We start from the raw sequence: 16,555 nt of genomic DNA, 5'->3' as shown, positions 1-16,555 counted from the left end.
TCCATCTTCTAACCATTCTGGTGATTCAAAGAGACCCATTGATAGTAACTGGGCCTCCTGTTGTGACCATGAGCTATTATGGCCTGGTCTGTGCTATAGAATCATAGGATTTACAGTGCAGGAGGCCAGTCTGCACCGGCCCTTGGAAAGAGCACCCCATTTAAGCCCACACTTCCAACCTATCCCCGTTACCGAATAATCCCACCTAACCTTTTTTGGACACTAAGGGCAAGTTATCAATCCCAATCCACCTAACCTGCACATCTTTGGACTGTGGGAGGAAACCGGAGCACCCGGAGGAAGCCCACACAGAAATGGGGAGAACGTGCAGACACCGCACAGTGACCCAGCGGGGAATCGAACCTGGGACCCTGGCGCTGTGAATATAGAACATAAAGTGCAGAAGGAGGCCATTCGGCCCATCAAGTCCGCACCGACCCATTTAAGCCCTCACACCCACCCTATCCCTGTAACCCAATAACCCCTTCTAACCTTTTTTGATCACTAAGGGCAATTTATCATGGCCAATCCACCTAACCTGCACGTCTTTGGACTTGTGGGAGGAAACTGGAGCACCCGGAGGAAACCCACGCAGACATGGGGAGAACCTGCAGACTCCGCATAGACAGTGACCCAGCGGGGAATCGAACCTGGGACCCTGGCGCTGTGAAGACACAGTGCTAACCACTGTGTTACCGTGCTGAGTGAACTGACCTCAGCTAGCAGCCGTGTCCCTTTACTTTGGAACAAATCTGTCAGCACTGGCATATAGCACAGGGTTAAATGGCTGGCCTTGAAAACGGACCAAGGCAGGCCAGCAGCACGGTTCAATTCCCATAACAGCCTCCCCGAACAGGCGCCGGAATGTGGCGACTAAAGGCTTTTCACAGTAACTTCATTTGAAGCCTACTTGTGACAATAAGCAATTTTCATTCATCTTCATTCATTCATTTCATTTCATTAACTCCTCCAACGCCTCCCCGTGTCTGCGTGGGTTTCGCCCCCACAACCCAAAAATGTGCAGAATAGGTGGATTGGCCACGCTAAATTGCCCCTTAATTCGAAAAAATAATTGGGCAATCTAAATTTATTTTTTGAAAACTCCCCCAACGCAATCACACATCACGTGTGAATTGAGACTGAGGGTTTATTTAACCAGGGGGAGCATCACAACCATTCTTTTCCACTGTGTGGTGCTTGATCTTGTGTGGTGTTTGATTGTGTGGATCTAGTAACTTATCTATGCTGACTATGTTTGATTGTTTGAACCTGGGTGTGGATTCTGAGCAAAGTAAACAGACAACACAGAAGCTATTAGAAGCTGAGCTGTGTGCATGCATGCAGACATTTTGTGATTGCAGAGATATTTCAAAAGCCCTCTTGTAAATAAAGTTTACGGTACAGAGAAAGGACGCAGAGCACCTTCTCTTTCTACAAAGCTCTCCAGAACAAAGGGAATAACTGCAGTTAGAAAAACAGCTGCTCAAAAGAGGAAGTGCTTGAGAGCTGATGGACTGCTGCAGAGCTGTATAATAAAAAAACAATCCTCCCTTTGAAGCTGCCTGGACCTGTCAATCAAAATACTTTGAAATGGCAATAGTCCATGAAACTGAATGTCAACAATGCAGTCCAAAACATTTGGGCTTCTAAGCTTGCAGAGTGGCTTCAGTACTTTAAAGGCAATGACGTTGACTGTGAAATATACACTTCAAAGGATTCCACCACATTCAAGGGAATATTTCTACCTTCATCTCACAGATCTTTGAACTTGGCATGCTGACAGACAATTTAAAGTGTTTAATAATAATAATTGCTTATTGTCACAAGTAGGCTTCAATGAAGGTACTGTGAAAAGCTCCTCAAGGCTGCAAATATGGGAGAAGGGCACAAAGCTGGCAACTATAGGCCGATTAGCCTAATATCTAGTTGTTGAAAAAATGTTGGAATCAATTATTAGAAGTAGCAGCACATTTGGAAAATAACAATCTAATCAAGTAGAGTCAGCATGGTTTCATAAAAGAGAAGTTGGGTGGGATTCTTCCCCCCCCCGCCGGGTGGGTAAATCACTGGGGCGCTGCGCAAATCATGCCACGCCACCCCGACCCCCGCATGCGATTTTCCCCCCCAAAACGGCATAATCGAGGAGTACGCCACACATCGTTGGGATGGCCTCAGGAAGTTACTTGAAGGACCTCCCCCGATGCTCCGCCCCCGATGCACCGAGTTCCCGACTGCGCAGGGCACGTCTGCTCTCAGTTTTCATGAACCTAGGGCAGCACGGTGGCGCAGTGGTAGCACTGCAGTCTCACGGCGCCGGGGTCCCAGGTTCGTTCCCGGCTCTGGGTCACTGTCCGTGTGGAGTTTTGCACATTCTCCCCGTGTTTGTGTGGGTTTCACCCCCACAACCCAAAGATGTGCAAGGTAGGTGGATTGAACATGCTAAATTGTCCCTTAATTGTAAAAAAATTAATTGGGTACTCTTTTAATTTAAAAAAAAAATGTTTTTAAGTTTTCATGAACCTGGCGTGGCGGCTGCAGACTGTGTCCAGCGCTGCCACAATCGGGGGGGGGGTGGGGGGGGGGGGGGGTGCCATGCTGCTGGCATTGCTGAGGAGGTATTGACAGAGTGGATGTGGAGAGGATGTTTCCTCTTGTGGGGGAAATCTGAAACTAAAGTTCGCTGTTTAAGGACTAACTCATTGAGGGCAGAGATGAGGAGACATTTTTTCTCTTGAGGATTCTGTTCCTCCAAAGGCAGTGGAAGCAGAATCTTTAGATACCTTTAAGGCAGAGCTAGATAGATTCTTGATTAACAAGGGGTGAAAGATTATCGGTGGTTGGCAGGAATGTGGGGCTGAAGTTACAATTACATCAGCTAGGATCTTGAGTGGCGGAGCAGGATCGAGGGGCCGAGTGGCCTACTTCTAATTTGTCTGTTTGTACGATTGTAATTGCACGGATCCAAATGATGTGCGGACCCGAGGATATTTTGAGCAGAATTATCTGAATGGAATGACATGGATTGACACGGCACCTTTCACAAGGGCAGGATGCCCCGATGCTCCTTGTAGGGTTACGGGGATAGGGTGGGAGAGGCATAGATAGGGTGCTTTATCAGAGGATTGGTGCAAACTCGATGGGTCGAATGGCCTCCTAATGAAATGAAATAATGCACTGTAGAGATTCTATGGATTCTTCTAAAATCCAGAGACTATAATCCCAATTTACTCGGCCTCTAAGAAACAGCAATGCGAATGAAGCTGTTAACAATTTGCTTCTCACCCTGCAAGCTCCTGATGCAGTTGGAGGACTTTTCTGCAGTTGAACTGAGGAGGTGAGGAATTTGTTTCTCTCGGGGTAGTGAATCTGTGGAATTCTTTACTGCAGAGAGCTGTAGAGGCTCGGTCATTAAGTATGTTCAAGGCTGAGACAAATGGGACTTCTGGTGGCGGCTATGATGGAGTAGGTCGCACATTTGGTGGCTCATGTCTCGGTCGGACTTTTGGACCTTTTCCCCCGACTTCTTTGCGCTTTTGAGCGGAACTGGAAAGCAATAGTACTCAGGCACAGGACCCATACAGAATTGTATGGACCTAAGAAACCGGAGGCACCATAAACAAAAGAAGTGGTCGAGTCAGGGCACAGTGGAGGCTGTGAGAGGGACCAGCATGGCTGGTGTTCACAGCAAGGTGCCGACAGTCCAGCCCACAACGGAGCAGCTGCTGCAGACTATGCAGGAGGGCTTTTTGGCTCTGAAGCGTGACAAATTGGAGCCGCTACAGAAGTCGATTGACCGGATGGAAAAAAGGCTGGATGATCAGGCTGAGAAGCTCCAGCAGTTGGAGAAGTCAGTGGAGGAGCAGGCTGACTTTCAAACGGTGGCGGATGTGGAGATTCGGAGGTTGAAGGACCAGCAAAAAGTGCTTCTGGAAAGGCTGGAGGACCTGGACAATAGATCTCTTCAGCAGAACGTGAGAATCGTGGCCCTCCCGGAGGGGGCAGAGGGGCCGGACACTGCCGCGTATGTGGAGGGTATGTTTCAGAAGTTGCTGGGGAAAGAGGTGTTTCAACGCCCGCAGGTGGTGGACAGGGCACACAGAGTGCAGGTGAGGCAGCCGCAACTAGGGTGTCCCCCACGAGCGATGGCGGTACGCTTTCACAGGTACCTGGACAAGGAACGGGTGCTGCAATGGGCAAAAACAAGGTGAAATTCGGGCTGCTTTTTCCGGCGCGACTGTGGGTTACGTATGAGGATCAGCACCACTATTTCGAGGAACCCGAAGAGGCGATGGACTTTGTTAAGAAGCCAGGGCTGGCCCTGAGCTGAGGGCGTTTGGACTCATGTTAGAGCCTTTAAGTATATGTGGTATCTCTCCTGTTTTGAAAATTGCCTGTATGTTTGTGTCCGTTTTTGTCGTTTCTTTTTTCAACCTTTTTAGGGGTTGGAAGGTGGTAGGGATGTGTTTTTTTTTGCGTGGTTTACCTGAAAGTTTCCTTTCTGGGCTGTTTGTTTAGTTAGAGCTTTGCTGGGGGGAAAATAATAAAGAAAACAGTGAAAAGGGTTGGGTTAAGAGGGATGCTTCAGGGGAACTTTGTGCAATCTTTTCTGTGTCTGTATGGGAAGGACTGAGAGTGCCTGTTATTTCTTACCTCTTTTTTTTGACTTGTTTAACTTGAATTGTGCTATTGTGGGGGTTGTTTATGACTTGTATAAAGTGTTTGCTTAATAGGGCTGATCTGGGGAAGTGGTATGAATGGGTCGGGGGAGGGGTGACTGGGAACAATGTGTGGGAGACGCGCTGGTGCCGAGGCTGGGAGCCCCAGGCTAGCTGAATGGGGCCAGTGAACGGAAGCCAAGGTGGGGGGTGTGCATATAGTTAGATTAGAGCAGGAGTTGGGTGATGGGATGTTGTGGGGGGAGGGGGAGGAGTCGTTCTGCTGACGGCGATGAAAACTGCGCATGGCAGGAGGTCATGGGTGGTGCCGGTCAGGAGGCGGGCCAGATGAAACGCGGCACATGGCTGGGGGGGGCTGGCCAAGGAAAGGGGATGGCAGATTGGCAAAGGGGGGGGCGAAGTGCCCCCCAACCAGGCTGATCACCTGGAATGTTAGAGGGTTAAACGGGCCAGCAAAGAGGGCGCGTGATTTTGCGCATCTGCGGGTTCTGAAGGCGGACATAGACATGCTGCAGGAGACGCACCTGAAAGTGGCAGACCAGGTTAGGTTAAGGAAGGGCAGGGACCGTCAGGTCTTTCATTTGGGGCTTGATTCTAAGACGAGGAGGGTTGCGATCCTGATTAATAAAAGGGTGCAATTTGAGGCGCAGGGCACAGTCGTGGATGGGGGTGGCAGGTTTGTTATGGTGAGGGGAGGCTCGAAGGGGTGAGAGTAGTCCTGGTCAGTGTGTATGCCCCTAATTGGGACGATGTGGATTTTATTAGGAGGATGCTAGGGAAGATCACTGACTTGGATTCGCGTAAGCTGATCATGGGCGGGGACTTTAATACAGTCCTGGACCCGAGCCTGGACCAATCATGTTCAAGAATGGGCAGGTTGCCAGCAATGGCAAAGGAACTTAGAGGGTTCATGGAGCAAACTGGGGGAGCAGATCCGTGGAGATTTAGCCGGCCGACGGTGAGGGAGTTCACGTACTACTCCCACGTCCACAAGATGTATTCCCAAATTGACTACTTTGTTGTAAGTAGGGACCTGCTGGCCGGAATGGTGGGGGCAGAATACTCGGCAATTGCCATATCGGACCATGCTCTACACTGGGTAGACCTACTGTTTTGTAAGGACAGCTTTCAGCGCCCACCATGGAGGCTGGAAGTTGGATTACTCGCGGACGAGGTGGTGTGTGAGAGGCTGAGGAAATGCATGCAGAATTACCTGCAGGTGAACGATACTGGAAAAGTCTCGGCAGCGGTGCTCTGGGAGGCACTGAAGGCAGTGGTGAGAGGGGAGCTGATTTCAATCCGGGCGTACAGGGACAGGACAGATAGGGCAGAGACGGACCGACTGATTAAGGAAATTCTACGGACGGACAGGAGTTACGTGGAATCCCCGAGGCCAGAGTTACTCAGGAACCGACAGAGGCTGCAGGCCGAATTTGGGGTGCTGACTACAGGCAAGGCTGTAGAGCAGCTTAGAAAGGTAAAAGGCGTGATTTATGAGCATGGGCAGAAGGCCAGTAGAATGCTTGCACAACAACTAAGGAAGAGGGAAGCGGCTAGGGAAATAGGGAGGTTAGTGGATGGAGGAGGGTAATCTAGTGGGTGATCCAGCAGGGCTGAACAAGGTCTTTAGAGACTTTTATAGGAAGCTGTACACTTCGGAACCTCCCAGGGAACTGGGGGGGATGAGGCGATTCCTGGACGGACTGACTTCCCAAGAATGGGGAGGGGGTTGGTGGACGGACTGGGGGCCCTGGTCAGGATTGAAGAGGTACTGGGGGGCCTGAAGGGTCATGCATTTGCCAAAGCCCCGGGGCCGGACGGGTATCCGGTGGAGTTTTACAAAATATTTGCTGGGATAGTGGGGCCGGTGCTGGTCAGGGTCTTTAACGAGGCAAGAGACAGAGGGAGTTTACCCCCGACGACGTCGCAGGCCACTATCTCGCGTATTCTGAAATGGGATAAGGACCCGGAGGCTTGTGGGTCATACAGGCCAATCTCTTTGATCAACGTAGACGCCAAGTTACTGGCCAAAATCTTGGCGACCAGAATTGAGGACTGTGTACCGGATGTAATTGTGGAGAACCAAACCGGGTTTGTAAAGGGGAGGCAGCTGGTGGCCAACCTAAGAAGGCTGCTCAATGTGATTATGATGCCCCCCGGAGAGTAGGGAGGTAGAGATAGTGGTAGCCATGGATGCTGAAAAGACTTTTGACCGGGTCGATTAGGATTATCTGTGGGAGGTGATGTGACCATCAATTCACAAGACACGTAGTTGGAAGCAAACAGTGGTTTTAATACTCTTACAACAGAGCCTGCCTGCGACGAGATGAACTGGCAGGCAGGCTCACGACTGCAAAGCTTTATACTTCCGGTTAGTGGGAGGAGCCAGGGGTGGAGCCCAGTCCAACTCCTCATCTCCCCCTATGGGCAGAGCCGCGCAACTGCTCGTATACCGAGCTTACAAGAACAAATTACATACAATATAACAGTGTGAATTACTAGATTGTGATTCACCACATTCACCCCCTGTAAAAAAGTCAAGTCCAGCGGCGGTGATGGGTCTACAAATTGAGTCGGTCCGGCGGTCGAGTCATCCTCAGAGATCTGCGAAGCACCGGGGTTGCAGCGTTTTCTGGTGGCGAGGGTACCATGGCGGACTCCGGGGGGTGATTCGGTCTGAACTTCGTACCCGACTGGTTCGACTGGTGACGGGGAGCGCCGGAAAACCACTGGCACGAGGGCGCGGAGCACGGGCAGTGAACCTGCAGGCGTGGGGGCACCGGGAGCGGGGGTTGGGTGGGGTGTAGTGTGAGGGGTACCTCGGCGGTAGTAGTGTCGGAGCTGGAACCTGTACGCGCCAGGTCCTGGAGTGAAACAGTGTCCTGACGGCCGTCAGGGTATTCGATGAACGCATATTGATGGTTCGAGTGGAGTAGGAGCACTCTCTCCACGAGTGGGTCAGTTTTGTGGGTCCGGACGTGCTTCCTGAGGAGAACCGGGCCCGGTGTCTTCAACCAAGCTGGGAGCGAAACCCCCGTGGTAGTGCCCCTGGAAAAAACAAATAGCCGCTCGTGAGGGGTCTGGTTGGTGGCTGTGCATAGGAGGGACCTAATAGCATGGAGCGTGTCGGGGAGGATCTCCTGTCAATGGGAGGTCGGGAACTTCCTGGACCGGAGGGTCAGTAGGACGGTCTTCCAGACCGTCACGTTCTCCCTCTCCACCTGCCCTTCCCCCCTGGGGTTGTAGCTGGTAGTCCTGCTCGAGGCGATGCCCTTGTCGAGCAGGTACTGACGCAGCTCGTCGCTCATAAAGGACGAACCCCTGTCGCTGTGTACGTAGCTGGGGAAACCAAATAGGGTGAAGATACTGTGCAGAGCTCTGATGACTGCGTGGGAGGTCATATCGGGGCACGGGATGGCAAAGGGGAAGCGGGAGAACTCGTCTATTACGTTTAGAAAGTACACATTCCGATTGGTCGAGGGGAGTGGCCCTTTGAAATCGATTGCGATGCGTTCAAAGGGCCGGGAGGCCTTTACCAGGTGGGCCCTGTCTGGTCTATAGAAGTCGGTCCGCAATCCCTGGTGATGGCTTTTACTTCCTCGGTGGAGAAAGGCAGATCTCGGGCCTTGACGTAGTGCGCGAGCCGGGTGACCCCCGGGTGGCAGAGGTCATTGTGGATAGCTTTCAGGCGGTCGTCTTGCGCACTGGCACACGTGCCGCGGGACAGGGCATCTGAGGGCTCGTTGAGCTTCCCCGGTCGGTACATAATATCGTACTTGTAGGTGGAGAGTTCGATCCTCCACCGTAGGTTCTTATCGTTTTTAATTTTGCCCCTTTGTGAGTTGTCAAACATAAAAGCAACCGATCTTTGGTCGGTGATGAGGGTGAACCTCCTACCTGCGAGGTAGTGCCTCCAGTGTCGTATAGCTTCCACGATGGCTTGCGCTTCCTTTTCGACCGAGGAGTGTCGAAGTTCCGAAGCGGAGAGGGTTCGGGAGAAAAAGGCGACTGGTCTCCCTGCCTGATTTAGAGTGGCTGCGAGAGCTACCTCTGAGGCATCGCTCTCAACCTGAAAATGGACGGATTCATCCACCGCCCGCATGGCCGCTTTGGCGATGTCCTCCTTGATGCAGGTGAAGGCCAGGCGAGCCTCATCTGATAGAGGAAAGAGAGTGGCCTTAAATAGTGGCCGGGCTTTGTCTGCATACTGAGGGACCCACTGGGCATAATATGAGAAAACCCCCAGGCACCTTTTGAGGGCCCTGGGACAATGAGGGAGAGGGAGTTGCATACGGTCCGGGTCGGGATCCAGAACTCCGTTTTCCACGACATAGCCGAGGATGGCTAGCCTGGTTGTGCGGAAAACGCATTTCTCCGTGTTGTATGTGAGGTTGAGTTTCTGGGCAGTCTGGAGAAATTGATGGAAGTTAGCGTCGTGGTCCTGCTGATCATGGCCGCAGATTATGACATTATCCAGGTACGGAAACGTGTGCCGCAGCCCGTACTGGTCCACCATTCGGTCCATTTCTCGTTGGAACACCGAGACCCCATTAGTGACGCCAAAGGGAACCCGGAGGAAGTGGAAGAGGCGGCCGTTGGCCTCGAACCAGGGCCGGCCCAAGGCACCGGCAACTCGGGCAGTCGCCCGGGGCGCCATGTGCTAGGGGGCGCCAGAGACTCGGGTCCCTCGCATGCGCAGTTGGGCCGGTGCCAATCAGCGCATGCGCGGTGGCCGCCCTCCCCTAGGGCGGCCCCCTCCGAACCCCCCTCCGTCCGCCGCTCTCGGGCCCACCCCCGCGCCTCGGGCCCGCCCCCTCCGCCTCGGGCCCGCCCCCCCCGCCTCGGGCTCGCCCCCCCCGCCTCCGCCTCGGGCTCGCCCCCCCGCCTCCGCCTCGGCCACCCCCGCCTCCGCCCCCCCCCCCCCCCCGCCTCGGCCTCCGCCTCGGCCCCCCCCGCCCCCCCGAAGGGCGCCGAAGTTCAGCTTGCCCGGGGCGCCAGCAACCCTAGGGCCGGCGCTGCCTCGAACGCCGTGTAGACTTCAGATCCACCGTGGAGAAGACTTTATAATGGGCGATCTGATTCACCATGTCTGCAATCCTGGGGAGGGGGGTACGCATCGAGGAGCGTAAACTGATTAATGGTTTGGATTGCGGTTTGGATTGCGGACCGACTTCTATAGACCAGACAGGGCCCACCTGGTAAAGACCTCCCGGCCCTTTGAACGCATCGCAATCGATTTCAAAGGGCCACACCCCTCGACCAATCTGAATGTGTACTTTCTAAACGTAATAGTCCACAACCATTCGGAATTTTCCCCAGTCTTGACGACCACCACCTGAGCTCTCCAGGGGCTATTACTGGCCTCTATGATCCCCTCACGTAGAAGCCTATGGACCTCGGTTCTAATAAACACCCTGTCCTGCAGGCTGTATCGCCTGCTGCGAGTGGCTACGGGTTTGCAGTCCGGAGTGAGGTTAGCAAAGAGTGGAGGGGGGTCGATTTTTAGCGTAGCGAGGCTGCAGATAGTGAGTGGAGGCAGGGGTCCGCCGAAGCTGAGTGTGAGGCTTTTGAGGTTGCACTGGAAGTCGAGTCCCAGTAAGAGTGGGGCGCAGAGTTCAGGGAGCACGTATAGCTGAAAGTTAACGTAGCTAGTGCCCTGGATCGTTAGGGTCGCGACGGTGCGCCCTTGGAGGTGAACGGAGTGTGAGCCCGAAGCAAGGGAGATAGTTTGCCGTGCAGGGAAAATAGGGAGCGAACAGCGTCTTACAGATCTGGGTGTACGAAGCTCTCGGTGCTCCCGGGGAATCAAAGAGGCACGGTGTCCTGTACCGGTTGATTTTAACGGTCATCATGGAGTTGCGGAGATGCTTTGGACGTGACTGGTCCAACGTGACCGCACTGAGTTGCGGGTAGTCGGTGGCTCGATCAGCTGTGCTGGAGTGGCCCCGTGATGACTGTCCTCTGAGTTCGTAGTCGTCGAGGTGCGTTTCTGAATTTGAAGAGGATGGATCCCAAGATGGCCGCCCCCGTGGATCGCACGTGGCGGGCGGCGAGGAAGATGGCGCCCAAGATGGCGGCCCACATGGGTCGCACGTGGCCGGCCGCGTGGAGGGGGGTTGCCAAGATGGCGGCCCCCATGAGTCTCATGTGTCGGGTGGGGGCGGAGTCGGAGTACAGGCCGCAGCATTTCGGGACCTGCGGGCCTGCGAGTTTTGGGAACGAGTGCTCTGGGCTGCGGGAGGGTTAGGAGAGGGGGATTTCTTCGCCAGGCAGACCCGGGCATAGTGTCCTTTGCGACCACAGCTGCTGCAGGTCGCGTTGCGGGTGAGCTCCATATGCGGTTCGGCTGATACAGCTTGGTAATTACAGTCCCGAGCTAAAGTCTTTAATTCCCGCAGGAATTCAACCAATGACTCCGCGGGGCGCTGGCGGCGGGTCGTAAAAATGTGGTGCGCGTAGACCTCGTTGATGGGCCTCACGTACATTCGATCTAGCATGGCTAGGGCCCCCGTATACGAGGTAGTACTGTTAAGTTGAGTAGATATACGGGGGCTCTCCCTTGCGTGCAGTAGACTGAGTTTCTGCTCCTCTGTTTTTTCTGATGTGCTTGATTCAGCCAGGTAGGCCTTGAAACATCGGAGCCACTGTTGAAAAATGTATTTAGTCTCTGCAGCCTGCGGGTCGAGTTCTAGTCGATCAGGTTTGAGGGCTGATTCCATTGTCGTTTTCTTCAAGTTTCCTAAGACTATTAAATTGATGTGACCATCAATTCACAAGACACGTGGTTGGAAGTGAACAGTGGTTTTAATAGTCTTACAACAGGGCCTGCCTGCGTCGACGTGAACTGGCAGGCAGACTCACAACTGCAAAGCTTTATACTTCCGGTTAGTGGGAGGAGCCATGGGCGGAACCATGGGTAGAGCCATGGGTGGAGCCCAGTACAAACTCCTCATCTCCCCCTATGGGCAGTGCCGCGCAACTACCCGGGCAGTGTAGCCGTGGGTGCTAGGGCTGTCCGCAAAAATGGCACACTGGGGCTGCGAAGTGTGTGGGTGGCCGCACGGCGCAGGCCTGGGATAGTCGTTGGTCAGGGGCCCAGAATGGGGTCGCTTGGTCCGCGGGGAACGAGGTGAGGCTGTGGAACGAGACCTCCATGGTGGTAGCCAATTCTACCGTGTCCTCTAAATTCTGGGCCCCTTTTTCAAGTAACCACTGGCACACATAGTTTGACCTGAGCCCTGCCACGTACACATCTCTGACGGTGAGCTCCATATGCTGTTCGGTTTACAAGAGCTTACAAGAACACAACACATACAATATAACACAGTGTGAATTACTAGATTGTGATTCACCACAGGAGGTACTAGGACGGTTCGGGTTCGGGACGGGGTTCATCAACTGGGTTAGGCTATTATATCAGGTCCCGGAGGCGAGTGTAAGGATGAACAGAATGACATCGGACTACTTTAGACTGCACCGTAGGACAAGACAGAGCTGCCCTCTCTCCCCTCTACTGTTTGCGCTGGCCATAGAGCCGCTGGCAATTGCACTGAGAGCTTCGGGGCTCGAAAGGGCTGGTCCGGCAGGGGAGTGGAACATAGAATCTCGTTATACGTAGACGATCTGCTGTTATATATATCAGACCCAATGGTGGGGATGGGCGGTATTATGGAAATCCTGAGGGAATTTGGCCTGTTCTCAGGATATAAATTGAACATGGCTCAGAGCGAGATGTTCGTAATTCAGGAGAGTAGGCTGAAGGGGTTGCCGTTCAGGTTAGTGGGGGAGAATTTCCGATATCTGGGGATTCAGGTGACACGGGACTGGGGCAAGTTGCACAAGCTCAACCTGTCCCGACTGGTGGAAAGAGTGAGGGAGGAGTTCCGGAGGTGGGATGTGTTCCCGCTGTCATTGGCGGGGAGGGTGCAGACTATTAAGGTGACTATTCGCCCGCGGTTCTTGTTTGTTTTTCAGTGTCTCTCCATCTTTATCCCGCGGTCCTTCTTTAAGAGGCTGCATAAAATTTCTCTGGGATTTGTATGGGCGGGAAAGTCCCCGCGGGTGAAGAGGGTGATGCTTGAAAGGAACAGAGAAGAAGGGGGGCTGGCGTTGCCGAACTTCAGCAACTATTACTGGGCAGCCAACATAGTGATGATAAGGAAATGGATGGTGGGTGCGGGGTCGGTTTGGGAGCGGATGGAGGCTGCTTCGTGCAGGGGCACTAGCTTGGCAGCCCTGGTCACGGCGCCTCTGCCGCTTCCGCCGGCACGGTACTCCACCAGCCCGATAGTGGTGGCGGCTCTTCGGATCTGGGGCCAGTGGAGGAGGCATGTGGGGGATGTAAGAGCATCGGTGTGGACCCCAATCTGCGGCAACCACCGATTTGCCTCGGGGAACATGGACAGGGGTATTGACTGTGGAGGAGGACGGGGATTGTAAGGAAGGGGGATCTGTTCCTGGAAGGGAGCTTTCTGAGCATGAGGGCGCTGGAGGAGAAGTTTGTGCTGGTGAGAGGGAATGACTTTAGATACTTACAGGTGCGGGATTTTATACGCAGACTGGTGCCGTCCTTCCCACGTCTCCCACCGAAGGGGAGGCAGGACAGGGTAGTTTCTAGGGGAGAGGTGGGAGAGGCTAGAGTCTCAGACGTCTACAAGGAACTAATGGGAGCTGAGGATACGCAGACCGAGGACCTGAAGCTTAAGTGGGAAGAGGAGCTCGGCGGGGAGATGGAGGACGGTATCTGGGCAGAAGCCCTGAGCAGAGTAAACATGACCACAACATGCGCCAGGCTCAGCCTGATCCAGTTTAAGGTCGTGCACTGGGCCCACATGACGGGGGCCCGGATGATCAGGTTCTTCGGGCTGGAGGGCAAGTGTGCTAGATGCGCCGGAGGGCCGGCTAACCACGTACACATGTCCTGGTCGTGCCCTGAACTCAGGAGGTATTGGCAGGGAGTCGCAGATGTCATGTCCCGGGTATTGAAAACTGGGGTGGTAATGAGCCCTGAGGTGGCAACTTTGGGGTTTCAGAGGATCTGGGAGTCCAGGAAGAGAGAGAGGCCGACGTTCTGGCGTTTGCTTCCCTGGTAGCCCGGCGACGCATACGGTTAGCATGGAGGGACTCAAAGCCCCCGAGGGCTGTTGTATGGCTATCGGACATGGCGAGCTTTCTTGGCCTGGAGAAAGTCAAGTTCGCCTTGAGAGGTTCGCTATTAGGGTTCGCCCGAAGGTGGCAGCCATTTATTGACTTCTTCGCAGAGGAGTAAGCGTCAGCGGGGGGTGTGGGGGGGGCTCGGATAGAGTAGAGTAAACATAGAACATAGAACAGTACAGCACAGAACAGGCCCTTCGGCCCTCGATGTTGTGCCGAGCAATGATCACCCTACTTAAACCCACGTAACCCGTATACCCGTAACCCAACAATCCCCCCATTAACCTTACACTACGGGCAATTTAGCATGGCCAATCCACCTAACCCGCACATCTTTGGACTGTGGGAGGAAACCGGAGCACCCGGAGGAAACCCACGCACACACAGGGAGGACGTGCAGACTCCACACAGACAGTGACCCAGCCGGGAATCGAACCTGGGACCCTGGAGCTGTGAAGCATTGATGCTAACCACAGAAGGGGAATATTGAGGCACGGCCGTGCGTGAACAGAGCCGTGGTTTGCACTATGTTTATTTGTGTCTTGACTTCTTTTTTTTTTGTACTGTATAATGTCACTGATGTACCATCAATTCGACTCAAGACACATTTAGGATCCGAACTGTGGCTTTAATCAGCTAGTTGTTAGCCCGGTGGCCGACTACAGAGAATGACCGACCGCCGGGAACTCTGGGTACTTATACCCCACCTCGGAGGTGGGGCCTACTTGCCGCTCGACCAATTGGAGAGCAGTCACATGACTAGTCCCAACCAATCGGACGAGAGGCACATGACCAGCCAGAGCCAATGGGAAGCCAGTGCTCTGCACCAATGGCAGTGCTCATATCCATACCACCACAGTCACTTTTTCTATATGCCTAAAATACCTCAATAAAATTGTTAGTTTAAAAAAAAGGCTGAGACAAATGTTTGATCAGGAGGAGAAGCGAGGGTTATGGCGACAAAGTGGGAGGGTGGAGTGGAGATTATCCCATCAATGGCGGAGCAGATTCAATGAGCTGAATATTATGCTTCTGCTCCTACACCTTATTGTCTTATCATTGTTGTGACAGTGCAGAGGAAGCTTTACTGTGGATCTAGCCTCTGCTGTTCCTGGACTGGGAGTGTTTGAGAGGACAGTGTAGAGGGAGCTACACACTGTATCTAACCCTGTGCTATACCTGTTCCCATGATGCACCTGCCCTGGGTGTATTTATCGTGACACTGCAGAGGAAGCTTTACTCTTTATCTAATGCCATGCAGTACTTGCCTTGGGAGTGTTTGATTGAGACTGTGTAGAGGGAGTTTTACTCTGTATCTAACCCCATGCTGTATCTGAGTGTGTTTGATGGGGACAGTGTAGGAGCTTTACTCTGTATCTAACCCCGTGCTGTACAAGCCCTGGGAATGTTTGATGGGAACAATGTCAAAGCAGTTTTACTCTATATCTAACCCTGTGCTATACCTGTCCTGGGAGCGTTTGATGGGTACAGTGTATAGGGAGCTTTACTCTGTATCTAACCCTGTGCCGCACCTGTCCTGGGAATTTTTGTTGGGGACAGTGTAGAGTGGGCTTTACTTTGTATCTAACCCCATGCTGTACAAGCCCTGGGCATGTTTGATGGGGACAGTGCAGCGGGGACTTTACTCTGCATCTAGTACCGTGCTGTACCTGTTGTTGGAACCAACAATTCTACGGACACGTGCTTGTAGGATTAGAATAGCGGTTTTAATATACTCACAACAGAGCCAGCCGGTTAGCCATTGAACTTTCGGTGAACTGGCCGGCTGACCATGTGGCACTGATCTTTATACAGCAGCTCCCGGGGGAGGAGTCCTGGGCGGAACCAAGGGAGAAGCCCAGTACAATTCTCGAGCATTCCCAGAGCTACTCCCCCTGGTGGTCAGGTAGTGCAACTGCACTTACAATAGAGACACACGTATATACAGATTATAATCCGGTGTGAATCACATTCACCACACCTGTCCTGGGAGTGTTTGATGGGGACAGTGTAGAGGAAGCTTTGCTCTGTATCTATCCCCATGCTGTACCTGTCTTGGGAGTGTTTGATGGGGACAGTGTAGCAGGGACTTTACTCTGCATCTAACCCCGTGCTGTACCTGTCCTTGGAATGTTTGATGGGGACAGTGTGGAGGGAGCTTTACTCTATATCTAACCCCATGCTGCACCTTTTCTGGGAGTGTTTGATGGGGACAGCGTAGATGGCTGTTACTTCCCTGGGACTATTTTATGCTAACATTTGGCATTCAAATTGTAAATTGTTTCAGCTTCCATATGCACGTTACTTACTAACAAAAATAAGTTAAAAGGATAACGCATAGACATTGAAAGGACACTAACTTATTGACCTGTTGTGTATCTGTCTGCTTTTGTATGTAGATTGCAGGTTTTGTGAACAAGTCTGCGATGGATGCATCGATCCAGCAGTTGTCCCTGGCCATTCTGGAGAGTATGGTGCTCAGCAGCAGCCACCTGTTCCAACTGGTTAAGATCGATGTTCCTCTGGACAGACTCATCTCTCACCTACAGGTGTAAGTAACAGTCAGGCCTGAAGAGTGCACCTGCCTCAGGGGCCAGCTCCCATTTTTTGGAGCCTTATCTAATGCAGACACAAAACTTCAAACTCTCTTACATACTTGAGTGCATACAACTTACATTCACGTATCTGTGCCTGTTCTTGTATGCTTGAAGACTTGCACAATCTCT

The 16,555-nt window shown here is 52.9% G+C and overlaps 1 protein-coding gene across 1 annotated transcript in view; it reads left to right on the top strand.

Moving 5' to 3' along the window:
* Positions 1 to 16,555, top strand: part of elmo3 (engulfment and cell motility 3) — a 207,185-nt gene that overhangs the window by 99,217 nt on the left and 91,413 nt on the right. Inside the window, exon 8 of the mRNA XM_038807072.1 lies at positions 16,229 to 16,380. Within this exon, the coding sequence (XP_038663000.1) occupies positions 16,229 to 16,380 (152 nt within the window). The remainder of the gene's footprint in view (positions 1 to 16,228; positions 16,381 to 16,555) is intronic.

Source organism: Scyliorhinus canicula, chromosome 9 (genome assembly GCF_902713615.1).
Source record: "Scyliorhinus canicula chromosome 9, sScyCan1.1, whole genome shotgun sequence".
Classification (NCBI taxonomy): Eukaryota; Metazoa; Chordata; class Chondrichthyes; order Carcharhiniformes; family Scyliorhinidae; genus Scyliorhinus; species Scyliorhinus canicula.
This window is presented reverse-complemented; position numbering and strand designations above follow the sequence as displayed.